Source organism: Taeniopygia guttata, chromosome Z (genome assembly GCF_048771995.1).
Source record: "Taeniopygia guttata chromosome Z, bTaeGut7.mat, whole genome shotgun sequence".
NCBI lineage: Eukaryota > Metazoa > Chordata > Aves > Passeriformes > Estrildidae > Taeniopygia > Taeniopygia guttata.
In genome coordinates, this window is record NC_133063.1 from 66,205,163 (window position 1) to 66,232,071 (window position 26,909).

Sequence of the window (26,909 nt, forward strand, 5' to 3'; positions counted from 1 at the left end):
AGCTTGAGAAATCCAGTAATAAAAAGTACCTGGTAATTTACTTTCTTATTAACTAAGATTATCCTAACCAATTCCAATGAAAATAATGGAACACTGTTAAAAGATGGGGAAAACCACTTGCAAATGTTAATATTACTAGATTTTCTTCTACTTCTAACTTTGGTTACATCAGAAGAAACAGTTTCCCTAACAAGTACCTGTTCCTGTCACATAAGCTTTGGTGAAGAGGTGTACAGTTAGCTGCCCTTTTATACAGCAGTCTCTGTGTTTATGCTTGTGTGAAAAAAACCTCCTGCATTAAACCGTATTAACTTCCTCTATTACTGAATAGAAAAGTTTTGGATGACTAAGTAGGCTACACAAATTGTGCTTTAAAAATCTTAAGACAGCAGTGGGATCTGAGTACACAGAGGGATGAATTCCGGTAAGTCTGACATTTTTAGACTGTTAGGCAACAGGCTTTTAAAGTTAACTCCCATGCAAGAGAAAGAACACTATGGGTATTAACATTTACTGATTTTTTTTAACAGTGCTAATTTGAAGTGTCCACTTTTGTTCATATTCACAAGTGAAAGAAAAAACACTCAGGAATTGCAGCTGCCAAAACTGATACACAGTACTTTATTCCCTTCTCCCTGTTCTGATTTGCCCACAAAAAGCTTTTTAGAAAAACATCCTTTTCTGAAACACAAAACCAGTGCCTTAATGACCCAGACTGTCTATCACATTAGTCTTTTGGGGTCAATTTTCTCCAGGTGTACTAGAGGCTTCAGCTGCTCAGCAAAGTTCCTCATGTCATCAGAAACAATGTCCTGCCCTGCTGGCGCAACTACATTGAGCTCCACCAAGTAGGAGAGGGAGAGCGGCTCAATGCTCTCTGTGTTTCCTGGCATCAGTATACGGAAGATCTTGTACACCATGATCTTCATGATGCCCTTGCGGAATACGTGCCCTTTGGCCACGAACTCGTGGTCCATGCGGAAGCCCATCTCCACCAGGAAGTCCGTCAGGTTGTCGGAGGTGGCGATGTCCACGCAGTTGCGCACCAGCGCGTGGCGGTTCTTGTCGCCTATTTCGGGCTGTCCCAGATAGCGCAGGTGCCAGGGCATCCCGCTCTTGTCCATGGAGCGCCGGGCGCGCAGCACGAAGGGGCTGGCCTGCTGCCCCTTCAGCAGGAACACCATCTCGTGGTCCAGGAAGGTCTCGGGCTCCATGTTGTCGCACAGCCCGCGCAGGCGGTGCAGGAGGCTCTCCAGGCTCTGGTCCAGCACGCTCCCTGCGGAGATAGCGCCACGACCGTCGCCTCCCCCATAGGCCGAGCTGGGCTCCCTACGCAGCGCGCCCGCCCCGGCGCCTTCCGGCCCGCCCGTGCGCGGCGCCAGCCCCCCGCCCGCCGCTGCCCGCGGCTGCCCGCGCTGCTTGGTCCCGCAGCCGCCTACCTTGGAGCAGGTACTCCATCATGTTGATGGTGCCGCCCGTGACGGGCATCATGGTCACCGGCGGCGCCTCCATCGCGCTCCGCACCGGCCCCGCGGCCTCGCTGGCAGCGCCGCGCAGAGCGGCGGCAGCGCCCCCTGGCGGCCCGGCGGGGCGGGGCGGGGGGCCCGAGGGGGCGGGGCCGGCGCTGGCCCCGCCCCGCTCCCCTCACACGGCCCGGGCGGGTTCGAGTCAGGAGCGCGGCCGAGGTCGCTTCGGAACGCGGCTTCTTGTGCCTTCGCTTGGCGTAGCGAACGAGTTCCTTGTGCTCAGGGGGGCCGAGCACTGAACAGGCTGCCAGGGAGGTTGTGGAGTGCCTCTCTCTGGAGCCATTCAAAACCTACCTGGATGTGTTCCTGTGTCACCTGCTCTGGGTGACCCTGCCTCAGCAAGGGTGCTGGGCTGGATGATCGCCAAAAGTCCCGCCCAGCCTTAACGATTCTGTGATGCCGTGTTTCTGCCTTTTATTCTAGTTTGCCCAAAGCCGGGAATCAGGAGGTAACCCACGAAAGGCTGGCTCTGTGATCATCAAACCTCTACACTATTTATACCTTTTAATAAACCAAGGTGTCAGCATTTGTTAGCTGTAAGTTATACTACTTTTCTTTTAATTAGTACTCAAACCCAAGTTGTGTGTCTTTCTTCTCCACGAGAAGAGCCCTTTTGGTCTGCAAGGATGGTTCTTCCGTCCCTTGGGTCAGGGTGTGGTGGAATTGCCTTCCCTCAGTCAGACTCCTGGCAGTCCTGACTTCACTCCTGGCAGATCTCATCCAGAGAGTCCCTTCATCTTGGGATTGTCTTCTCTCTTCCTCAAAACAAAAGACAAGCCAAGTATGCAACATTCACAGTGCGATTGCTTAATCATAACTGTTCAGCTACAGCTTCTGATTAACAACTGGAAAAAAAAGAATTGCAAAGTTTGGTTCAAATCTTGAGACCTCAAATCTTGAGGGCCCCAAATCTCAAAGGGCTTGCTGCCAGCCTGACCTCAGCGCAGGTGGCACAGCAGGAGGGTTGGGAGGGCAGCAGGCAGGACCAGCCATCAGGGGTCATTGTGGCTGCACCCACATCACTGCCCAGGGAGAGGTGGCACATGCAATTAATTCTGTGGAAAATCTCTACCAAAAATGGTCCAATCTGTCTCACAGCGACAGCAAAGGGGCTGTTGCTCTGGGGTGTTGTGGGCCAAGCTTCAGCTCCTGCAGTAAAAGGCAGAAATCTCATCTGGGCCTGGTAGGATGTATGCCATTTCTAGGCAGAAAAGCCCCTGTTTTCAGAAAGTGATGGAAATGCTCAGTATGTACCAGCTGAATTTGCTCCTGTCAATACCCAAAACAGAGTTATAAATGTGACATTTCTCTTAGCAGTCTTTTGTGTAACAAACCTTTGTGCCACACAGAATGTGAACAGTATGTCCATTTTTCATTTGTCAGTATCTACACAGCGGTGGTATCCACTGACACCCCCCATAAAAATTATATAAATATTGGTACAAGCCAAAGACCTGCAAATGAGAAATGGCATAGTCATGCCCTCCCAGGGCAGTCATGGTTAATTTTATCCTGATGTTCCAGCTTGTGAAAGTGTGGACTGACCTTGTAGAATTCTCCTCCAGAAGGATAAACTGGGTAAGGAAGAAATTATTTCTTGTGAGGGTGCTGAGATGCTGGAACTTGGAAGTTATGGCTGGACCATGACTGGAAGTGTTCAAGGTCAGGTTAGATGGGGCTTTGAGCAACCTGACCTTATGTTTCTGGTGAAGGATAAAGAAAGAGGTGATTTTTTTCCATTCTGCAACTGCTGCCTGGTATGAGGTGGAAGAGAAAGGAAAGGAAAGCTGCAAGGAGGCGAAAGGAAACATGACTGGCTTCTCTTGACACTCAGGTTCTGTCTGGTGCACTGTGTCCATGGGAGAGGCCTCCAGGAGGATCCAGGGAGAGGAAGAAAACTGCATCATGTCTGTTTCACTGAGTGTTATCAGACCACACAACAGGAAGCGTGTCAGGAAGGAACGTGTCAGGTGCATCAGGCTGATGCCTTTTTAGCCTGTGGACTTAGTAATGTTAGGTTTAGAGTTGGACTCAATGATTCTAAAATTCTGTTCCAACCTAAACAATTCTGCAGTTCTCTGGTGTAGTGGAGGTGTGCCTGCCAGCAGTAGGGGGGTTGGAAATTAATGCTCTTTTAAGTCCCTTGCAACCCATACTCTTCTCTGATGCTAAGAGCTGGTGTTTACTTGGCTGTTGTGGATCTCACTTCTTGTGGGTATTGGTGCCAAGATCCAGATTTTCTATTTTTATACAGGCTGTGGCTGGGATGAAATTAGTTGTCTCCATAGCAGCCTGTATGAGGCTGTGTTCTGGATTTGTGACTAAGAACATTGGTTACACAGCAGTATTTTAGCTGTTGCTGAGGAGGGGTTGCCAGCATCAAGGTTTTATTTTTCTCCTGCATTCACTGCCAGTGAGCAGGCTAGAGGTAAGAGGCTCTGAAGGAGCAAAGGGAGTCACATCTGATCCCAACTGATCACACCAATATTCCATACCAGATGGCATTGTGCCCAGCACCAAAAGCTCTGGGAAAAAGATAAGAAAGTGGGGACATTCACGGTTATGGCATTTGTTTTCCCAAGTAACTATTAGTGTTACCCTAACCCAAAGCTCTTCTTGCTGATAGGGAATTGTGAATAAATTCTTTATTCTGCTTTCTGTGTGTGGCTTCACTTTACCTCCTAAGCAGTCTCCATCTGAATGTCTTCTCATTTTTGCCTTTACAATTTCTCTTTCCTGTCCTATGTGAGTGGAGGCAAACAACAGTAAGGTCAACCTACCATATTCTTCTAGAAGGCCTGAATCCTAGTGGGAACGGAATGGGAGCAACCTGTGAAAGCTGGGGCTAAAGCTTCACCTGCGAGCAAACTGAAGTAAAGCTGGTGGTTAAGATAGGATGCTAAGTAGTTTTGTATTATGTAATACAAAAGCCTTGGAGCACTGAAGTGAGGTCAGCTTTGGAAGCAGGCCTCCCCCATTCCACAAGGTGTAAGCAAGGTGAGCCTGGGGCAGCAGTCATGCCCAGGCAGGAGGACAAGGTATGGAATTGTCAGTACTAGGGGTGTCACTGGATGCAGTGTCGCCACTCTGCAGGGCAAGGCGAACCTGACAGGAATATGAACTTGCCCTGAGGCAAGACAGGATCCCAAACCATCGTCTTGTCTCAGCAAGTATAAACCTGCAATATTAACCTTCCCATACCAAAGCCAAAGGAGGAAGAGGATATGACCTTGAAAATGGTAAGCCATGTCCTAAAGGAGATGGAGAGGATCACATATCTGAAAAACACTCTGAGGAGTAGCCAGAGCTCTCACTTCACCCCAAAAGGCAGCTGGAAGGAATAAGACAGGCCCTCTACTACAGCTTTTCCCAGGGCTCATATGGTATTTTCTCATATGGTATTCACCATATGAGCAAGGTTCACATCAAGCACAAAAATTGTCCAGGGTCTGTGCACTGACACACCCAGTGTACTTGTACACTCCGAGAAAGGAAGTGGTCTCCCACAGTGCTCTTGTCCAGGAATGAGTGTGCCTGCCTAGGAATGCCTGTGCTGGAGCCTGGCAAAGCCACATCTCCCCAGGCCAGCACCTGCTATACCAGGCTTCTGGTATCACAGCCATGTCAGGGTGCATGTGGTGTGCATCCCTGCACTGGAGCTGCTCCCTCCATCAGGAAGGTTCAGTAGTGCTCAGTTCACTGACAGCACCTTGCAGCAGCTGGGGAAATCCAAGTGGGCAACAACTGTGTGGCTAGAGGCAGCTGGGGCTGCAGTGCCTGCAAGCCTCACCGTGCTGAAACTTCCACACCAGGCAGCAGAAGGGGACTGGTTTCTTACAGGGTAAAATAGATTCAGCACACAGAGGAGAAAGGAGGTAAAGAGAGAAGCAAGGTGGTACCAGAGTCAAACACACTATTTCAAATGTTTTTTTTTTTTAATTCTAGGGTTTTAAAAGATTTGGGAAGTATTTCACCATTATCAACGGTCAAAGTACAACACCGAAGTTACGGCAATTCTAGAAATTTGATTCTAGACAGGTGGTTTGATTTTGCCAAACAAGCCCCAGCAGAAGGTATCTCTAATGCTGCAGTGAGTCAGTTCTCCCCCTTGGGCAAACTGCCTAACTAAGCTTTGAGGAGAATAAATGAGTGCCAACAGGCTTCTCCAAACAAGGGGAGAAGTTCTGGTGTCACAGCCCTGGCTGTGTTTAGCACTGCTTGCCAGTGTCTCTTCATTAACTCTCTTAATTTAGACTCTACAAATATCTCTAAGTCATAAAGTAAGCTTAAAACATCACAATTAAGCCAATGTGTTTTCTATGGTTTTACTGAAACTGAAAAAGTAGTTCTGTACCAAAATGTACACAGTTTAGTAATAATACAAAAAGTTAATTCTGCCAGACAGAATGTCAGTTAAATCCACCAAAATGAACACTGAACCACCATTTATTGCCAGACCAGTGTTAAACAAAATCATTGAATGAACATAGAAACAAAGTAATTCGAAATTTCCTTAAATAAAAATAGTAGCAAGTAGCAACAATACTGCAGGAAGATAAACATTCATGGTATTTGCTATTTACATGGCATCATAACATGTCTAGCATGTAGTATGTCTTCATGCTTGCACATTACATTTATGAGCTCATTACAATGGATTAATGTGTAAATGTACTACAAAGCAATCCACCATGATGTGTATCAAATCTGCACATTAGAACATCTCTACTAGTCACCGCTTTAGGGAATGATGCTGCAGGAAATCCAGCCCAATCCACTGATTCCCCCCACAAAAAGTCAAACTCCAACACCAACCAAACAAAAAATCATCAAGCATATTAGTAATATTCCTCCTGTGATTACCTAGACAGGGCTATGCATTTAGCAGTATTCCCAAAGGTGAATCAAACCAGAATAAACCTGGGTTTTCTTTATTACAGTAAGAACACCTGAGACTGCTTCACTGGTCCAAGTACAGTATTTTATTACAAAAACTGCTTATTACATTAACATGTAATTTCACTGAATCCCCTTAATTAGTACTTTTCATCGACAAAAAAACTAAGATTTCTTCTTAAAATAAATACTCCCCACCTTTAAAAGAAAGTTCAAAAGGAAATGAAAAGAAAAAAATCCCCTCCTATTTTTTAAGAACAGTGTGGTTTTCTGGCTTAGTTTTATCTCAGCTGAAACAGTGGATAAGCACCTATTCTTGGAGAATAAGCGTTAAACACCTTATAAAAATCCCCAATATAAGGTACACAATGTGGATGTATATTCCTAAAGAGACTTCTTGTTAAGTAAGTGTAAACATCTGTTCCTGACTCGTTTGTTTGAATGCACTCCTATCAAATAATGTTTGAGAAAGTACATTTACTTAAATACCTGTCTGACACATAACTGTTTTGAAGTTAGCATTTCATTTTTTCTACAGAGTACCAAAACAATTGAAGACACTGTTCTTCCCTACTTCAGTATAGATTATATTTAACAGTTCAGAACTTTACAGATCACAGGTTTTACATAAAGGAATAACCTAAATTGTGGAGTTAAACACTGAACACTGCTCAACTGAAGCAGCAGCAAATTAGGTACTATATATATAGAGAGATTTCTATTAAACTAATAGCATTCAATTAAACTGTCTGATAGTCTAAGACCTGTTTTACATGTGAACAAATTAAAACTGGGAGTTCATAGAAAGTGATTAGGCTTGCCATCACGTTAGAAAACATGCTTGTTTGACCAGAAAATAAAGATGGCAAGGACCAGTGTATTCAATCGAAGTCTACACCAACTTTTTGTTTTGTTACTTTATATGTACGAAGTACATTACATTACTTTTCAGTTTAGTAGTTACCAGGACCTTATGAGGCAAAATAATCTCAACCTGTAAAAACATAAGACTGACTCTTCAGAAAATGATGTGTAAGAGTAAGAATTTGAAAAACATGTTCAAGACATCTGACAGGACTTCTTTCAGTCTCTAACCACTGAAGAAGGTTAAGCATAGCTAGTCTCAAGTCTTGATCTCTTAGTTTCTCTTACACAGATACCATTAAGTTGAAGACAATCTTTATTCTAAACTTCATAGATTTTGGTTTTTTTCCCTTGTGCACCTGGTCAGTTACTAGAACAATTCTTCATTTCAAAGCCATTTTAGTATTCAAGCTGCCTTTTTAGTGCAAGTTCCTTGAAGATCCTGTAGATTTATCTTCGACCTAATAAAACAGCAAGATAACTACATTAGACAGTTAAAATGTTATACCATTTTTGTGTTGCAATTCATCACATAATCATTATTGAGTCTCCTGTACTTGTAAGAGGATCAAGACGGCAGAGAAATACACAAATTTTTCCTTTTTTTACCTGTTGTGGATCATGTGGCTTTTGACTAGATGCCCTGCTGCAAGAGCAGCCATTAGTGACAATTCCCCTGCCATCACTGTAGCACAAACAATTTTAGCAAGTTGACGGGCATTTTCACCAGGGTTGTCTTGGCTTGCACCTTGAACCCCTAACATCTGGAAAAAAATACAAGGTAGCATTATGCTAGGAAATCTAAGTCAATTTATGATATAGTTGGTATTAAAGTAAGTATTTCTAAATGATATCCAATGAGTCTCTTTAATATTATTAAGACATTAGTAAATGTCTTAAGCTTTAGAAACTGGATATATGAAAACAATTCATTAGGCATTTCTAACATTTTCATACAAAATACTCCAAGTTTCAAGCAGCCCCATTCCCACAATATTGCTTGCACACCACATGAAAGCAACCTTTGATTTGAGAAGGTAAGTTGCTTTCCACTTTCAGAACTGTACCTGCAAACAGGCCTGCTGTGGGAGCAAGTTGGTGCCTCCGCCAACAGTGCCTATTTCTATAGAAGGCATCGTGCAGCTGATGTACAGGTCTTCGTTGGTGGAACCAGTTCTCTCCATCAAAGTGATGCAGTTGGAGCTGCCCACATTCTGTGCAGCATCCTTCAGATCAAGGAGGAGAAACAACAATCCAGACACTTAAATCAGTGTTTGATTAAGAATTACTGAACTAAAGAAAATGTGAACTGGTGTAAAACAAACCTACCTGACCACAGGCAATGTAGATCGCTGTCACAATGTTTGCTGCATGTGCGTTGTAGCCACCTATGCTACCAGCCATCGCAGAACCCACCAAATTTTTGTTTATATTAACTTCAACTAGATCTTCTGTAGTTGTTTTCAACACCTGGACACAGTGATAGATACACTTTTACTACCCATTTCCTCAGGCAGGAGTAGAAATACTCTACTTATGGTTATTCATGGCCCTCACCCCTTGTTTGCTTAATGGAATTTGACTCAATCATTGTCCTGGATACCTTTTATTTTTGCTCCAAAGGAGATTTTCAAATGTAGGATGTCCAATTAACAATTGAAAAATCAATACAAAATGTCTGGACTTGCACAGGCCTTTGAGAAAGCTCACAGCTGGGTACTCCATTTCAAAGTCTCCTTATATTCAGAATGGAACAAGCAAAATCATCTTGGCAGAAATATCCCATTAATTTATCTTGACATGATTGTAACATTCAAGTTGTTCCAGACACTGAACTCTTCCCAAATTTGTTTTGCATATGAATATGGAGCCAAACTGAAAAGTTCCAACACAAACCACTATTCTGCATAGGTAATTAATACTACGAACACTTATATTAAATTAAGTGGCACATTTATACTATAGTGACTGTATTTTGAAACTTTCAAGTAAGAGATTTACACTGAATATAAAAATTATCAAAGATGGTCCAGAGAGATACTGTTGTTGAGCAAAATTTAAGATATTCCTGCACAGTAGGAATAGTATTTACAGAAATCTGCACCAAATCTGCAGCGCTGACAAAAATACAACATTTATGTATTAAGAGTTCAATATAGTAAATGTGGTGACATACAGGGCTGGGGTTTGAGGAAAACCTTCCCAAATTTACCTAAAAATTATCAATGCCCATTATGAAAGGACTACTTCACTGTTACTACCCTGGAATGAAATCCTGAGGTTATAATAGATATTGTCAGTGACAACAATTTGAAAAACAGTAAATGACCCCAGAAGACATGAACGATGTCAATGTATAAATGCATTCTGCACACACAGTTAGATCCTCTGTCCAACTCTGTACTCAGACTTTTAGACATGGTAGAACTGTAAAAGATGCAGAAGCAAGCATGTTCAGAGACATACTAGAAGTCTATTTACTAATTGCTGATAGAGAAACTAGTACTTTTCAGTCTGAAAATGAGAATAGCTGGGAAGATGGACAGGCTATATCAGAGCTGTAAAGTTTTGAGCCGTTGAGCGAAGATAACAAGTCTTAAGCATCTCTCCCAGTACAAAACTGGATTGGTATCATCAAATAGAATCAACATGAAGGTAGTTCTCACACAAGACAAAGCTGGACTGTAGAATACTGCCCAGAAGACTAGTTCTAGAAGTTTATGTAGTTTCCCAAAAGGGACAAATCATTAGGGGAAAGTAAGCAAAGAAACCCCAAAAAACAAAACAAAACAAAAAACCCAAACCCTATCCAACGTGCAAACATCCATTTATAAGATCTTAAACAAGTGTTACAATGTAGTGAGTCTTCCCTGGATATTGTCTCCCATGGTCAGCACTGACAACCACGTAAGAGGCAATGGATTTTATCTGACACAGAAGCTATCTTCTGAACTCAGGTGGAAGAGAATCTAAGACACTGCTGTAATGGAGGACAACTGGCATTTCTTATAAAGCAATACCCTTGGTCATGCAAGATGCCAAGACAGCTCTGGAGTAAGTAAACCACCTGATTGATTATCTGTTTCCATTGTAGTAGGAAGCATATAAATACTGAAGAGAAAGCCAGGTGCATGTGAGACAAAATATGTGTGAAAGGGTTAAAAGACTAGGTTTAATGGCAGACAAAACACTACATGTAAACATCTGTCAAAATGTAGCATAATTTTTCAAAGGTTAACCATGAAAATCCTAATGCTTTCAACTAGATATGCATCATAAATACAAACACACTATTTCACACTAGCCACAATGAAAAAAGAAGTATCTACTGATGCAGAGAAATGGCTTATCCTACAGAAGTACCTGAAGAGATGTGTAAGAACTATCCTTACCTGGAAAACAACTTTCAGTTCACATTTACAATGTAAAGTAAGCTTCAGTTTTGCAAAATGTATGTATTTTTATAAACAAAAGAGCAGACACTTACTTCTCTAACCACCTTAGCTGGAATGACTGCTTCACAGACAACTGACTTTCCTCTTCCTTCTATCCAGTTTATAGCAGCAGGTTTTTTGTCCGTACAGTAGTTACCACTGATAGCTATAACCTGAAGGTCAGGAAACTCTTCATTCAGCCTCGCCAGTGCTTTTTCAGTACCCTGTTAGAGAGAAACACGCAATAGGCTGGGTACAAAACAAGCTATTCAAGCTATGCAAAACAGCTATATTGGAACAGCATTCTAACCAGATAATCAGTTACACTGGAAGGAAAGAACACAATATAATAAAGAAACAAGAAACAGGAGGGAGAAAACCACAAACAATTATGACTATCTTTTTCTAATCACTTTGGGAATTATACTGGGGAATAACTATTTTTCCCGGTACATACAGAATCCCTGGATCCATTCTAGGTACATGGACATGTGGTTATCATACTGAAGATACAACAGGAACCAAGTAAAACATTACAGGCATGGAATAAATTAATTTCTGATGTAGTGGAAAGAGCTTCTCTACACCAGGAAATCAGACGAGAAAATCTGCTACATTAGGACTTGTCTATGATCAGATCCACTTTTATGATGGTTCTGACTGCCTATTCTATATGAAGTTTAAGTCTAAGACTATTCATTTCCTATAGCATAAGCCATCCTAGCAATCCAAGGATCACATCTCAAGTTCTTCCCCATGTTTGCATAAAAACAAATAAGCAAAATTAGAGAACACCTCTCCACTGCCACTCCTAAATCTTTATTAACAAGGAAGTGAAAAACACAGTAACAGAATAATTATTGCTGGATAAAAATCTTTGGCTCAAAGCAACAGTGCAACCAGCTTAGCATCTTCTATTACCAAAAATTCTTTCTTTAAATAATTATTAAAAATATAAAATAAAAAATTACTTTTTTATTTCATCATTCTCTTCTTAGTTTCGTCTACACTTCACAAAATCAAACATTTTTATTATTTTGTGCAAAGACCACTGTGTCTTGTTTTTCTGTCTTTCAGATGTCACAGGTTATTACGCTATTTTTAAAAAGGAATACCCATTTTTAAGGGTACTTGTCCTTACTTTTGAAATCATATTCATTCCCATTGCATCCCCTGTTCCAGACTGAAAACGGATATAAAGGTTACGACCAGCCAAACTGATGAGAAGTTTTTGTAGGCGGGCAAACCTGCAAGAAAATTTAACTATTACTTACAATCCTCATGAGAATATTAACTTTAAGTGGCAAAATGACAGCAAATCTTTGCAAATTGCGCTGCTAAATACAGAATCACAGATTTTCCTTACGAATAATTTGGAAGAGAGCTGTAAAACCAGCAAGTCTAGTCTTTGACAGACAATCATCTTTTCAACAGGACAACAGCACCAAGTGCTACATCCAATAATTTCTTGAACCCTTCCAGTGCTTTCTTGAGTAACTACTACAAAAATATTCACTGTAGAAGTGTTCACTGCCTTTTTATGTTTTCTATCCCTGAACTTCAAGAAATAAAATATCCTGAACTGCTAACATATATTTTATTAATTTGTATTCCTTAAAACATCTCACTACCAGATATAAAGTAATAATGAGGCCTTTGGAAATTCTGATGTAAGTTTTACAGCAAGGCAAAAAGCATGCTACCTTCAATAGTGCAAGTTGCACAAGTCACTCAAAACACAGAAAATACTGCATTTTAAAAGCAGCTTGGACTGATTCTGGCCAAAATACAGATGTATCTTTGGCTGACACTTGTTAAGAACCCCAACTGGTAAGAAAATCTCTCTCTGAATCTTCCTAAAGCAAGAAGGTCATCATAAGCCCTACAGAAACTCTAGGGCTTGAAATAGACTTATTCTTATCACTGGTTTACATTTGTTTAGCATTTCTTTAGTCTACCTTGTATTCTCTGAAACCTCACAGATAAATTAATTAACAATATAATCTGCAAGGCTTAAGACCAAACTTTGAGGGTTTTTTCTGCATAGTAACTACAGTTAAAGTCACTCTGCCTAGTAAAAATCAAAATAAGTTTATAGGATTTAAAAAAAATGCTTGGACAAATATTCTATTAATTATTATGCAATGTGTATCTATTTGTTGTTAATACAAGGTCGTTTACCATCATCAGTGAAAAATGCTTATTCCTAGCCTTGGCACACAGCCAGAGTGACTTCTGTCCTCTTAGATACTTACAACATTGGAACAGCCAAAACAGAGATGTAATATCCCCTATTGCAGTACTCAAACTGAGATCTTTCTACCATCCATAGAGGTCTCATGTCTGGAAATGAAGCTGGAACAGCCATCGAACTAACCTACTTGTGCTGTCAAAAGCTTCCTTCATTATTTTAAAACCTTCGGGACTTTCAAGCCAGACTTTCACCTCCGCAGCCTGGCAAGCAGTGGGCAACCTTACAACAGGTCCTCGAGTCATCCCATCTGCCAGAATGCGGCTAGTTGCTCCTCCACCAAGCTAAAAACCAAAGCAGAAGGGGGATAAAGTAAGATTACTGAAATATTAGTTTCCAAGAAATCAAAAATATGCATTATATAAACCTGAATATGTTTAGGTTTATATAATGCATATTTTTATGCTTTATATTTATATATGTTTATAATATAGGAAGTTTTCTAAGCTTTTCAAGTCACACAATACTTACATATATTGCTCTACATCCTCTGTTTGTGCTTGCTACAAGACATCCTTCTGTTGTTGCCATTGGCACCTGAAACTCTTTGTTATCCAAAACCAGTGGTCCTGCTACGCCTACAGGAATAGGCATATATCCAATCACGTTTTCACAGCAAGCTCCCATCACCTTACAGAAATAATACAAAACAATCACTCAGGTTACACTCCAGTGGTACAGTACAGCATACTACATACAATGCCTGTGACTACACCAAGGAATCTTTGTAAAACACCCACAAATTTACCCATAAAGCAACTCATTGCCACCTCAAAAAGTTAACAGCTACAGCTATCAACAGCTAATGCTTTTCAACACTAGACAGATGTATTGAATTCTGTACAGATCCTTAAATAATCTTAAAGATTTAAAATTAATTTAAAATAATTTTCAATTTTAACTTGTGCTCAAGGTAGTATTATCATTCAGTTGAACTGCGGCTCAGTATTAGCAGAACTCTGCGTTTCTTAGATAAGTCAGCTGCATACTTTGATAGGAAATATTTTTTTGATAACTTACAAAACTCACGCACCACCCTAGGTTTAAAAACATCAAGAGCAATTAAAGGTGCTGCCTCATGTTTGCTTTTCTTTTTTTCCTTCTACATCAGTTTTGACCGTGCTTTTTGTTAACTCACATATATAACTATTTATTTCATAGAACCATATGGTGGATTTATTTCAAAGAACCATAGACACGTTTGGGTTGGAAGGGACCATAAAGACCATCTAGTTCCAACGCCCCTGCCAAAGACAGGGTAGTCTTTCACTAGACCAGGCCGCTCAGAGCCCCATCCAGCCAGGCTTTGAACAGTGCCAGAATTGGGCCATCCACACCTTCTCTGGGCAACCTATTCCAGTGTCTCACCACACTCACAGCGAAGAATTTCTTCCTAACATCTAGATCTCCCCTTCTTCAGCTAAAGGTTGTTACCCCTTGTACAGTGTCCCTCTTCCGCTCTCTTGTAAGCCCCCTTCAGATACTGGAAAGTGCTTTAAGGTCTTCCCAAAGCTTCCTCTTCCAGGATGAAAAACCCCAACTCTATTACCCTGTCCTCAGAGGTGAGCTATTCCAACCCCCTGATCAACTTAGTAGCCTCCTCTGGACTCATTCCAACAGGTTCACATTTTTCTTCCTCATGTGTTTGGAAAATAGTTTTACAGTGAGTTCTTGCTTTACAGTGAGCCTACTTTGTACTTACCAAAGAATAATTATAATTCCTATAAGGAAGATACTGCAAAGATGAAGGTTCAGGAAGTTTCTTAGATAACATCTGTCTGCGAATGGATACACCTCGCTCCTGGGTTTCCATCAGGGTTTCCAGTTTGTATGCAGGAATATGCTTAGCATTAACTAAGCTGATAACCTCAGCATCAGTAAGAAATTTTGCTCCTTCCTGGAAACATAAAAGGTGGAGAGAGAAAATAGAGATTCTCCTGGTGAAAATCCTTTCAAATGTTTCTAACAGAAAAAGAGTAACAACTGTACTTTGTTAAAGGGGTCAACTGCCAATATCAGGTTTTATAGCAGGCCAACATATGATCAAAAATTTTCATAATCACAGACCCACTCGTACATGTACATGATGAAGCTCCGAAGACTTGGTATGCTATGAATAATGAAGCTGATCCCTTCTCCCACCCTTCTCAACTGATTCGAGAAGTAACTCATTAAAGCGTTTTGTTTTAGTTGTGACTGACACACCCCCAATGTTATTAAAACCATGTAATGTCCTGAAGAATGGTATTACAACCAATAGGATTATCTAAAACCTGGGAAAAACTCCCAACAATTCTTAAATCAGATGTTGCAGTAGAGGTTAAATAAAAAGGTTATTTTTTCATACCTGTGCATTTCCAAGTATACGAACACATTCCTCAATAGAACGTGGTTCTTTAGGTAACTCAATCTCTTCCTCTTTTCCACTGTGACATGAAGAAGTTTCCACAGGGCTGGAACTGCCAACCACAAATGTAGCCTTGGTTGATGACTCTGCTAATACAGGTTTTATGACTTCAGCTGCACAAAGATAATAAAAATATTTTTATTATTATCAGGTTTTCAAAATTCTGAAGTTCTGTTACCAAATTTAATATGCTACCAAAGATTGCACAATTTGTTCCAAATATTCCTTAATGGGTCCAGACTTTAGAACTATAAAAATTACCTACCATTTTCATCTTTGGGAATAATAGCTTCTTCTCCTGTGTTAGTTTTCTGATTGTTTTTCAGAAGTCCAGCCTGCTTCCTGCAACAATTTTCAGGGACCTTTTTCTGTACCATCACAGGAGATGTTATGGGATTCTTCAGTGAGAGGGTAGATTCAGTCTCCGCTTGCTCAAAGAAAATATATTTGACAGCAAGGAGAAGGGCTAATCCAAGTGTGATTACTTGCTCAATATCCATACTGGCCATTCTAAAAGTGATCAGAAAGTAATTGTAGAGAATATACAATTTGTTGTTTATAACAGCATTCTGACATTTTCTGCTTCAGAAAGGGTAATAATTCCATTATCACATAGTTACAGAAATTCCAATCAGAAGATATTTTCTACCAGGACATTGAAGTATGCTAAGCTAGGGTGGAAAAATAATCCTTCATACTACTATCAACATGAAAACCTTCAGATGTCATTAAATAGTTACATAAATCTGGCTAAACAGCAGCCCTAGTAGGAAAAATGACTGTAAAAGATTCACTGATAGCTACATCAAATTGATTTGACACCTGTCCCCCAATGGCAAGTTTAATTTATCATCCTCTACTAATTAGGACTACTATGATGCAAGATGAACTACTAAGAAGGGACAAAAACCCCATGTCTATACCAGAAAGTTCTGAGTTCTCAGAAATAACATGAAATAACAGGTGACACTAACTTGAATTGAGCTGAAGGAAAAGCCATAGTATAAAATGGGTTTTGCAGCTTTTGCATTTAGGTGTGAATGGTCATAAACTCTGTGTAAGTAATTACTCTAGTGTAAGTAATTACTCTAGTGCAGTCTTAAAATTATTTCCCAGTATGCTGTGAAAGATGCTAGTGGAAAAAGACAGTGTTTTGATGCATGCAGGACAGCTAGCTTTTGATCATGTTCTTGACTACTTCAAGGGTTTGGACAAATGGTTTAATATTGACATTCCTTCTGAAATGTTACCAAGAAGTGACAAAATGTTCCAAGAAGTCCTTCAGTGGTCAGACCTGTAAGTCTGCAAGTCTTGTGATCTAGGAGATCAAGCTTCTAGCTTGGCAGCAGTAGAAATACAGTACAATCACACTTCTGTGAAGCCACCCACCGAGAAAGGTAGAACTGCCACAGTGAAACATTCGGCTCAATTCTCTTTGGTGCATTCTCATCCAATCCCACTGAATTCTCAACAGTACTGTTTTGAGCAGCTGGTTCTGCTATCCAACGACTGTGGGCGTGAACAAGAACCAAACCCAGTGACTGTATCAAAAACACAAAACAAGTATTAATTTTCAAATGTAACTTGGTATATAACCTACGAAGAGTAAATACTGCCCTCTTTTTGTTTGGGTTTTTTTTTCCTCCCCATGCTTCCCATGCCTCTAAAATCCAAAAGCTGATTTTCCACACCTCTAATTAACACCCTTTTTGGCCGACTGTGACACTATTATATAGTAGCTTTGGATGCGTCCCACCCACATTTTTTCTCTCACTCAAGAAATAAGAAAAGGAAGCTGAGGGTACTGCAGGGGTTAGAGAGAGCACACGTGAAAGAGCTCTGAGTGCTTGGTTCAGAAATGGTATGTATAGGCAGGAAAATGACAGTGTAGATAAAGTTAATTAAAAACTGTGACTGCAGAATACAGGTCTATAGGAAACAAAAGCTTGATTTTTGCACCAGGACACCTTGCTGATTGCATAACCACAGGTGAAAAAGAGGCACAAACCATTATAATTTTGACCCTCTGCGTCACAGGATTTGGTTTATTCTCTTCTTCTTCCAGAACACGAGCAAAATGACTAAGCTGCCATATAGGGCGTCCTTCACGACTCTCTCTTGAAAGCTGCAAACAAATAACAAAAATAGGTCATATATAGTACCTATTAGAAGAACCAACAAAGAAGATTCCACATTACATTTTTATTTGATTATTGAGAAATTACTCAAAAAACTCTAGAGTCTAGAGTTAGACTTTCAATTGTGAAAAACCTGGACAGACAATAAGTTACAGTATCATCTGTTTAGTTTGCTTTAGATCACAACTACTACTGAGTGTGACTCAATGATATTTTACAGTGATATTTACATGTTATTGTCACCAGTTTATTTTGAAAGGAAGATGAACATGCTGGTATGTAACTCCATGATGAAAGGTACAGCCTACAGAAGCACAGGGCTGAATACTAAACTTGAGGTTGTCTTGAAGTTGGTCTTACCTCTAATACCAAGGACACACAAGCTGGAAAGAAGGTCATGAAGACAAAGTAGTTGGCAAGAACAGACATACAGCCAAAACAGCACATAATTTCAAGCTGTCGCACACCTAAATAAAAAGACAGTTTTACATTTGAATATGCAATTAGCTATAGCTGAAGAAGTGCTGCTGGACTAAGAAAGAGAACATTAAACTCACATTGCAGATTACAGAAGGAACTCTCAAGATTAATTAAAAACAAGCATCTTAAGCCCTATTCATTGTGATTGGCTTATTATAAGCATAATATATATTTATGTATTGACAGAAAAGTATTTTAAGGTGTAATTCTAAATGAACAGAAATGCAGTTCACCAAGATTTCAAACTTTATAATGGAAGCTTGAAACTCCTCACTTATTTGAGCAAACAAATCAGCCAACATTATGTACTGAACTCCCTTTTCAAATATGGGATGTTCAGGCGAGAAGTAACAGTATACACCCCACCTACTTCTTTACAAGTATCCAGAAAAAGCCATGGCAGCTATGTTGCACATGCATTACACAACCACCTTAGTAACGATGAAAGAGCTAACAGTATAAATTGCTTAAAAAAAAACTATATACAACACCAAAATGAGTTTTTGACTCTAAGATATAAAGATGATGGTGTTAAGGTATGCAATGTAGTTGGAAAAAAACCCAAACCAAATCTTAGAAAATATTTGCATAGAAGTTCATTCCTACTACACAATGCTCAAGGAAAGCCATTACTAGTATTTCAAATTTTGGTTCAACACGCATATATTATTCATATTTGCACAAAACCAGTAAAATAAGCTAATCAGGAGACAGATAAATAAATAGATTAAGTCACCCCACTCTCATAGGTAACACCTATTATTTGAAACTCTCAATATCCTAATGTCTCTTAAAAAGCCTTTTTTAACTGGAAATATTTAAACTCTTAGACTGTATGGCTCACCTGACATCGTACCAACACCAATTACAAGACACTCCACAAGTGCATCCAGGGTAAACGTAGGGCCTAGTATTGCCATCCCACGTGAAATATTTTCTCTTACTTCATCCTAGGAAAAAAAAATTCTGTCCATTAACATGAAGACAAAAAATCAAATTAAGTTAGATATAATATGACTAGTAAACAGAGTAGCATTTATGGTGGTAAGGTGTGAGAACCCCGGGATTGATTTGGGGCTCTCGTGTGGTGGTAAAGTCTCTCCTCCAACCCGTGCTTCCAAAGAAAAACTCCACAGCCTCTTGTTGTCCGGTCTCAAGGTAGTTTATTGCTAGCTATCTAAAAGATTGTCCTCGCCCGCTGCGGCTGCTTTGGTCTGCGGCCCAGGCAGAGGTACACACTCTCCTGACACCCTCACTGTCCGGTGTCTTCGTCGTCTCTCTCTCCGCCCAAAGCTGCTGCTATCTTTTATATGATATATTACGTACTATATGTTTATAGATTTTCCCCAATACCTACTATCTACGTTACAATGTGCTTTTCTACTCTAAACCAATCTGTGAATGCCAACATCACCAAGAACATGGAGGTAAGGAAGAAGAAGGAGGAAGAATAAGATAAGGACCACTTTCCTCCATCTTAGAACTCCTGACCCCCCTGTACAAAGTGAAAACCCCCCTGTACAGGTACTAAAACCCCCCTGTACAACACTAAAAAATTTTACCCTCTAATTTGTGACTACTTTTACTATACCATCTAACATTCTGTGACTGCTTGTTCCACCCTCAAAGTTGGTAATTCATTCCATGGTTCAAACTTAAAATCACAGCTGTTTTCAGCTGCTTGCCAGGGTCTAAAATGCTTCTGACCAAGGCCTGGAACCTCTAAAAATGTCTGAGGGACATTTTGGGTTCCGACAGTAAGGCCTTGTAAAACATTTATTGAAAATGAACTATTATGAGAAAGCATACAGAGAATGCATTCTATTTCCTCTAAGTTATTATACTTTCACAGTCTATTGACACAAAATTATTTAATTTTGATTAATTTCTCTACCTTTGCCTTAGCAGTATTCTAAGCTTCTACAACACTGATGGGCAGAGACACTAATTACAGTAAATTCAAAAGAACACCACTTCTAAATCTGAAGATATGAAATAGAAGGCACCTGTGTCATGGTATTTAAAAATTTCCTACAATCACGTATCTGTACCCCAACTACTATTACTTTAGTATTTTATACTTAACTCTGTACACTCAGCTGATAGAAAAGAGGTCACAAAAGGCACTAAAGCTTTCTGCTGGGGAAAGAGATTTCCTCAAGAAAGCAGGCATGAAACTCTAGAGAGTTTGCTACTATTTTCCTGGTGATGGTATTTTTGGGGCAGCAGAGGGAAAAAAACTGTAGAAGAAACCTATTTGTAAAATATTCTCTTAAAAACAGTAAAAAATTCTGTACCTGCAGTAATCATAAAATAATATAAAACACATTGTATTGCATATATGGAAACTTTACATTGCAATATACATCAAATTAAAATATAACACATAATGTTTTGTCACAATTAGTATGTGAAAGTGCCATGTACAGTATTTTGTAAGCACATGGTAATACCACTTAATATACTTTTATTTCAGAATTTGATCTATTAGGAAACAAACATTACCAGGTATGATAAGCAAGATGTCCCGTCAACCTCTCCTACTGTATTGTGTGAAATGTATCAGAGCATGGATGTTGTTTGCACATATGCTACATTCCTTCTGCTAACATTTGGCCTAAAAACATGCTTTTTTCAGTTGTAACACAGTAACACTGGATGTGTCTTTAGATACTGGTCCTGAGCCGTAGAAATTATCTGTCAGTAACCATTTTAAGGAAGCCTTTGTCTAGGAACTCTAGCTTCCTTGAAAGAGCTGTAAGCATTGCTGGTTTAAAGTTCAGATTTAACGAAATCATGCTCATACATACAATTAACAATGCACATGGCCATGCACACTAGTTTTACCATATTACTATTCACTTGAACACTGATCTGGCTTGAAGACAAGAGAAGATAGAATCTGGACAGAATCAGATTCTTGTTATTTATGTATCCCCAAGACATTATTTGTCTGTATGTGTCTCCACTTGGATTACTCATACAATTATAAACTGGCTTGTCTTGAGAGGGCCTTAAAGCTCACCTAGGTTCTAATCACCTGCCATGGGACAATGTTCTATTCTGAACATTAAATTAAAAATCACCATTGCATGATAAGCAAACAAAAATCCCAAAGTAAAGCACCAACCAACCAAAAAAGCCTCAAAAATAACTCTTCTGACCTGTGAGTTGGAACTGAGCGCAAATTTGGCTAATGCACTTGCCCTTGACAAATCAATCAGAAGCAGGAAGAATGGTAAAGCTTCGCTGAAATAAAAGAGGCATATGTTAAAATTCAAGGTTTATGGTACAGGAAATAAAAAAGGTAAGCCTGAAATCCAGAATAACAATTCATTACTTACTTTAAACCTGTCAGTTCTTTATCCAAGAAGTGAATTACCACCGTACTAAAAACGAAACTTGAGAAGATTGTGAAGAGGCCAGCAATACCTTAAAAAAACATGAGAATGGGAAATTCTTCATTTATATATGTTGGAAGAGGAAAAGAAAAAGAAAAAAAAACCCCAAAATACTCCCAGCTTTTAGATCAATCATGACAAATGAATAATTCCTGGCTCACTGCATTAACAGCAGCTGAGATATAAACTGAAGTAGATGCTATTTTTATAGATATTAAAATCTAAAATTTATAATGCAATCAAAATAAGACTCAGAAATAAGCCATAAATCTCACTTTAAGTAAAATTAAAACTGGCTTAAAGAGCTCTACAATTTTAAGTATTTCACATAATAAACAGTTATTACAAGAATGACATTTTTAGCATTTATATAATACTATAAATACAACCTTTCACAAAAAAATAGTACTTTTTTTGTACAAGCAAAAGATTTTTTCTGCTATCTAAAAATAATTAAAATAATGCTGTTGTGAACATAAGGAATAAAAGGTTAGTGTTTGTTACCAATTTAGCTAAACAACTTCCCCCACAATTAAAACGCATACAGGAAATACAAAAATCAGATACAATACCTAAAATGTATTTTGATCCAAGCTGCCTTAAGTTCTGAAACTGGAAATATATATACAGAATTGCTATGCAGCGTGTGATTGTCAGGATGATGATGTCACTGCTCAGAACATCCTGTATGAAATACAAAGCAATTTAGTTAGCTTTTACACTAATGAAAACCCACTGTGAAATGTTAAGTCCATTTTGAAGCTGCATTACAAGTGAAGTTCCAAAATAAAAGAAATATCACTGCTAGGCTTGCCTTAAAAACAAAAAATACTGAAATACTAAAATGCTTGGTCATTAGTGCATCACTGTTTGCATACAGCTTTAATATCCAAAATAAGAAAAGATGGCCATGAAGAAGCTTCCACATGGCTACTTTAATCCTAATATGCCACAGCTTGATCATATTCTGTAGAAAACCGTGTATCTACTGACTAACACCAAATACTATAAAATTATTTTAAATCCTTACTTCTTCAAGTTTGGGGCACTCATAATTCCAGCCACAGATTTTATCATTCCCAGTGAACATCTTCATAGACATCATGCAGATAGTGAGAGTCACTGTTCCCACAATGACTTCCCATGGATGAGAGGCTACAAAAAGGCCATGCATTCGGAAGAGTCTGGACAGCATTTTCAAGGCTGTTTTTCTATACTTAGCAAACCTGCAGCAAAGGAATACTTCATATGAGTACAAGACTTAGTGAAAAAAGAGACAGCTCTACACTTTCCTGCAAGACATCCTTCAGGAAATAAAAGCAAAATCACTTAAGACAGAGATGAGTAAGGAAACTAATCTTTACCTTTCCTTCAATCTTCCATGTAAAACACATCTACTTCTAATATTCCAAAATACAGTATGATCTGCTACTGTCTTCTCAATCTTTTTTTTTTTTGCACTACACATGTTCCTGGTTTCTTCATGGTCTTTGCCACTGGGATTAGGTCCTCCATTAGAGTATGGCACTAATTAATGCCAAGGTTGAGGGTTCAATACCAACACAGAACATTCATTTAACAGCTGAACTCCATGACTTTTGTGGATCCCTTCATATCAGAAGATTCTGTGATTCTAACAGTAAGGCATCACTACTCTAACAAGATGTCTCGAAACCCTCCTATCATACAATTTTGATACTGCTTTGACTCAAAATTCTTGTTTTTAATGTCTATGTAAGTACTCACCAAATTCTGTTATTTCTCTGTACTCATTCTTCCTGTCAAAAATACTGACAAGTGATTAAAAATTATCAATTAACCATTACTGGTAATACTCAAGAGCAGGAACTGCAGTGTTATATTTCTGACTGTGTCTTCTCTACTCTCTGTTCAATATTATTCTGTGATACAAATTAATTACATTCAAAAATATTCCCTCTTTGTCTAAAGCATGCAAGTCCTCACATAACAGTATTGTGGCAGTTCTCTTCTACCCTTTACTATTCCCTGTTTACTGGTGCATTTCACCATCCCTTTGCTTACAACAGACACCAATGTCTGTTGTAACAGACATTGTGGTGAACATTCACCACAAATGTTCACAGCTGTCTTTCACATAACGAACAACAGGAATGCTCAACACATCCTGGTCTATCTTCTCTGTGTTGTTTCTTTATGTAAGTCTGCCAAAGATCTTTACGTATGTTTTATGGCATAGAAACAAATTGCCATAACATTCTCACATACATTAGTAACTGGACTTTCCTCACTGCACAAAACCAACAGCTTACAAAATTGTACTGTAAAGTTCAAAAAATGCTTAATAGCCTGACTAACAGGGACAATCTGTAATTTACATTTACCAACTTAATACTGCAAGATTTCCATGGAGGCCTGAGGGCTCTACATACCACCACCTCAAAGTGGATAAAAAAATCCATTTGTGCTGTCCTTGCAACAATCCATCCATAGGGCTTTTGGTATTACTTATTTTGCTTTGACATGAAAAATGAAGCTGGCATTCAATGGAGAACATAACAGATAGGCAAATCTATCTGCCTAAGTGCTCCTGAAGATATTGGAATCATCTTGGTTTCCTACCAATACCAATCTAAATCACATGAACACCAACAGCAACTATTCATTTGTCTTTATCCTTCCACAGTGAAGGTGTGGCAGGATGTTCGTGGCTCATGGAACCAAAATGGGAAAATAATTGAGAAGATTGCCTACCTTAAGAACAAATTATTCCATTTCATGACTGAATGCTTTTTAAAAACAAAATTAAAAACTAACCCACTCCTTTTAAAGCTGATATTATCGCTTCTTTTCCCCTATATCATATACTCTTCATTCCGTTCTGTAAATTTATGTTCTTGCAAAGCTGTTCCACCCTGGTATTATAATTTCCTCCTCAGCACAATGGAAGGTATGTTTTAATTAGGAAAACAAATATAAAACCCAGCCAAAAGGATACCTGTGCTGAAGATTTTTAAACAACACAAAATATAGAAAAGGCATCACAACATCCCCTGAAAACACAATTTTGAATACTACTCTATTTCAGGAAAATCATAAATAGCAGTTACAACATGGCTTTATATAGAGTTCTATCACTCCTAAACCTAGTAATACTGCCAATACAACTATTTCAGCAAGTTGGAATGATTATCTGACAATCACAAAAAACAATTAGAATGGCTAGAAAGATTTCAGAATCTTTTATTGACAAATTGTTTTTCCCCTTTCTAAGCAAAAATGGTAAAAGTAAAATGGCTTCACATAATTAATTAAGGGGGGAAATGCATTAATTCATTTATTATATAATGACCCATAGTATCTTACTTGTATTATTAACTGCTGCTATCTTGAAATACAGGATGGATCCTCACTCATCTTGGGGCTGAGTGATACTAAGTCCTAACATAAAATGATTCTTTAAAGTTTTTGTGTTTATTTAACCTGCCCAACGCACAGGATGCTTTCTACTGTGCAGTTGATTCTTCTAGAAAATATTCATGATTTCACACACTGATTCTGCATTACAGTGCTGTAAAAAAATTCAGTGCAAAACATCAGCTGATATTTCTGTTTAAAATACTTATGCACAAACACTGCCTTGTGGCTTGGAATTAGCAAGACGTAACATTAAATATAAAGCTAAAATCTAACATCTATGTAATTCTATTGAGTTTCAAAATGGTGGTTCAAAAGGGATGCTTTCTAAATCCCGTTTGCGTTTTCAATAAAAAATTTCTGAGAATAGAAAATAACGCAATGCATTTTAGGAATAAAAACAGAATACAAAATACCAACAAACCCCAAATGTGGCCCTCTCAAAAATTAACCAGAGTGTAAAAAGCAAACTAGACCGGTCGTATGTAATTGCTTAGAGCAATTACCACCCACGTAAGATCACAACTTGCTTCTTGAATTTTTAAGGTTTGTTACACAGCTGTCCCTAACCTCAGAGCACTCCTCTGCAACACCATCTATTCGATCAGCACTGATCGCCCATCTCCTGCTGTCTGACTCAGCAGTACCCACAGGCACCGAGCGGCTGCAGCCGGGGGAACACCCGTGCGGAGCTCACCCGGAGGCACAGGACAGCACAGGGACCCTGACACGCCGCCAGAGGGGCATTTTTTGTGGAGAGGGGGAAGCCTCCGCCTCGCAGGCCCATCGGCGCAGCCCGGAAGCGGCAGGCAGGTAACGGGACAGCGGCGCGGGCATCCCCCGCACGGCACCCGGAGCGGCGGTGAAGCGCAGGGCCACCGCTCCGGGCGGGCGGCGACAGCGACGCCGCCTTTCCGAACCGCACCCGGCGCCCGGAGCCGGTGCCCGCCCGCCCCGGTACCCACGTTACCAGCCCCGGGCCCCCCCCCCGCCCGTAGCGCACCGGTCCCCGCTCACCGCCGCGCTCCCTGCTCCGTCCCGCCGCGCCCCGCACTACCCGGGCGGCCCCGCCGCGCCCCGCCGGCCCCGCGCCGCGCCCCGCCCCGCCGCGCAAGGGCGCGCGGCCGCCACCGCCATCGCCCGATCGCGCGGCCAATGGCGAGCGCGCGCCACGCCCCTCCCGCGCGCGTCACCCGCCGCGGCGCCGCGGCAACGGCCCGCCGAGCGCCGCGCGGCCCCACGCGCCATCAGCAGCGCCGAACACGCCATCGCGCCATGCGCCGCCCGCCAATGGGACGCCGCGCTCCCCGCCCCGCGCACGCTGATTGGACCGCTTGGGGAGCGCTGCCTCCACCTCGCGGGCCCGCCCCGAGCCGCGCCCCGCCGCCAAGCTCGGGCTCGGGCTCGGGCTCGGGCTCGGGCACCGGCACCGGCACCGGTTCTGGTGCTGGAGCCGGAGCTTGGGCTAGGGGTGCGGCTGCGGCTGCGGCTAGAGCCGGGGCGAGTTCCCCTGCACGCCTCCGATACCGCCCTGTGATACCACGCTTTGCCGAGTCATTAGAAGCGTGGACATTCCCAGCTCTTGTTTGTGGGAAGCAGCGCTGCCCCTGACTACCGGGAGAAGCTAAAAGCAAAGTAATATATATGTTTGTGGCTTTCGGCCACAGAAGAAGTGCAGTTTTTGGTTCGTGATGTATAGGAAGCCCTGAGAGACCCTCCAGGATGCGTTCGTGTGTAATCTTTGCTAGGTGATCTTTAGATGGTCTCCAGAGGTCTCTTCTATCTCAACCGATGGTGTAGCTCTCCTGGGTACCGAATCACCGGGCTGCAAAACAACACTGCAGGGTGGCAGGGGCCATTCCGTGTTCCTGGGGCTGAGCATGCTCAACTGCAATACCTGCACGTTTTTGCAGTGGATGATCCACGCCCCGGCTTTCCTCAGACTGCATTTTACATGTGCCACCTCACTTGGAAATATGTCTAGTAGCTCCACATGACACTGTGTGCCGTGAAACATTAACGTGAACCTCAAAAAAGGAAGTGCTGATAAAAAGGTTTCCGAAGAACTCCACCCAAAGCAGTTTGTTGGGAGTGATGAAATAGTACCAGCTCTTTT

The 26,909-nt window shown here is 40.6% G+C and overlaps 3 protein-coding genes across 8 annotated transcripts in view; 1 reads left to right on the plus strand and 2 right to left on the minus strand.

Annotated features, from left to right (window-relative positions):
* Positions 1-591: 591 nt before the first annotated feature.
* Positions 592-1,599, minus strand: MED18 (mediator complex subunit 18). The gene is made up of 2 exons (XM_002188042.7): positions 1,440-1,599; positions 592-1,276 (listed from the first exon to the last, which is right to left on the minus strand). The coding sequence occupies exons 1-2, from the start codon at positions 1,510-1,512 to the stop codon at positions 723-725; spliced, it is 627 nt and encodes a 208-aa protein (XP_002188078.1). The 5' UTR covers positions 1,513-1,599; the 3' UTR covers positions 592-722.
* A 4,238-nt stretch (positions 1,600-5,837) lies between these two features.
* On the minus strand, positions 5,838-25,932 carry HMGCR (3-hydroxy-3-methylglutaryl-CoA reductase). Of its 2 annotated transcripts, none has more exons than XM_030257364.4 (20): positions 25,811-25,932; positions 22,428-22,623; positions 21,970-22,081; positions 21,341-21,428; positions 21,161-21,245; positions 18,841-18,946; positions 17,877-17,983; positions 17,387-17,503; positions 16,768-16,919; positions 15,644-15,888; positions 15,319-15,491; positions 14,674-14,868; positions 13,443-13,601; positions 13,098-13,255; positions 11,862-11,967; positions 10,774-10,944; positions 8,616-8,756; positions 8,354-8,512; positions 7,896-8,050; positions 5,838-7,747 (listed from the first exon to the last, which is right to left on the minus strand). In XM_030257364.4, exons 2-20 carry the CDS (start codon positions 22,590-22,592, stop codon positions 7,693-7,695), a joined length of 2,649 nt encoding a protein of 882 aa, XP_030113224.1. In that variant the 5' UTR covers positions 22,593-22,623; positions 25,811-25,932; the 3' UTR covers positions 5,838-7,692. The 2 variants fall into 2 exon arrangements, with proteins under 2 accessions (XP_030113224.1, XP_030113225.1); XM_030257365.4 differs by having other exon boundaries at positions 25,797-25,905.
* ANKRD31 (ankyrin repeat domain 31) overlaps positions 25,318-26,909 on the plus strand; it is a 65,886-nt gene continuing 64,294 nt past the window's right edge. For all 5 annotated transcript variants that reach the window (XM_072922048.1, XM_072922053.1, XM_072922050.1 and 2 more), the window contains exon 1: positions 25,318-25,606. The gene's annotated coding sequence lies outside the window, so the exon portion shown is untranslated. The remainder of the gene's footprint in view (positions 25,607-26,909) is intronic.

Coding starts and splice junctions, on each gene's coding strand:
- MED18 (XM_002188042.7), bottom strand. CDS start 1,512: ATGGAGGCGCCGCCGGTGACCATGATGCCCGTCACGGGCGGCACCATC. Junction 1,277..1,439: donor GATGGAGTACCTGCTCCAAG/GTAGGCGGCTGC, acceptor CTATCTCCGCAG/GGAGCGTGCTGGACCAGAGC.
- HMGCR (XM_030257364.4), bottom strand. CDS start 22,592: ATGCTGTCCAGACTCTTCCGAATGCATGGCCTTTTTGTAGCCTCTCAT. Junction 15,889..16,767: donor TGGCAGTTCTACCTTTCTCG/GTGGGTGGCTTC, acceptor GATCACTTTTAG/AATGGCCAGTATGGATATTG. Junction 8,513..8,615: donor TCTACATTGCCTGTGGTCAG/GTAGGTTTGTTT, acceptor CTTGATCTGAAG/GATGCTGCACAGAATGTGGG.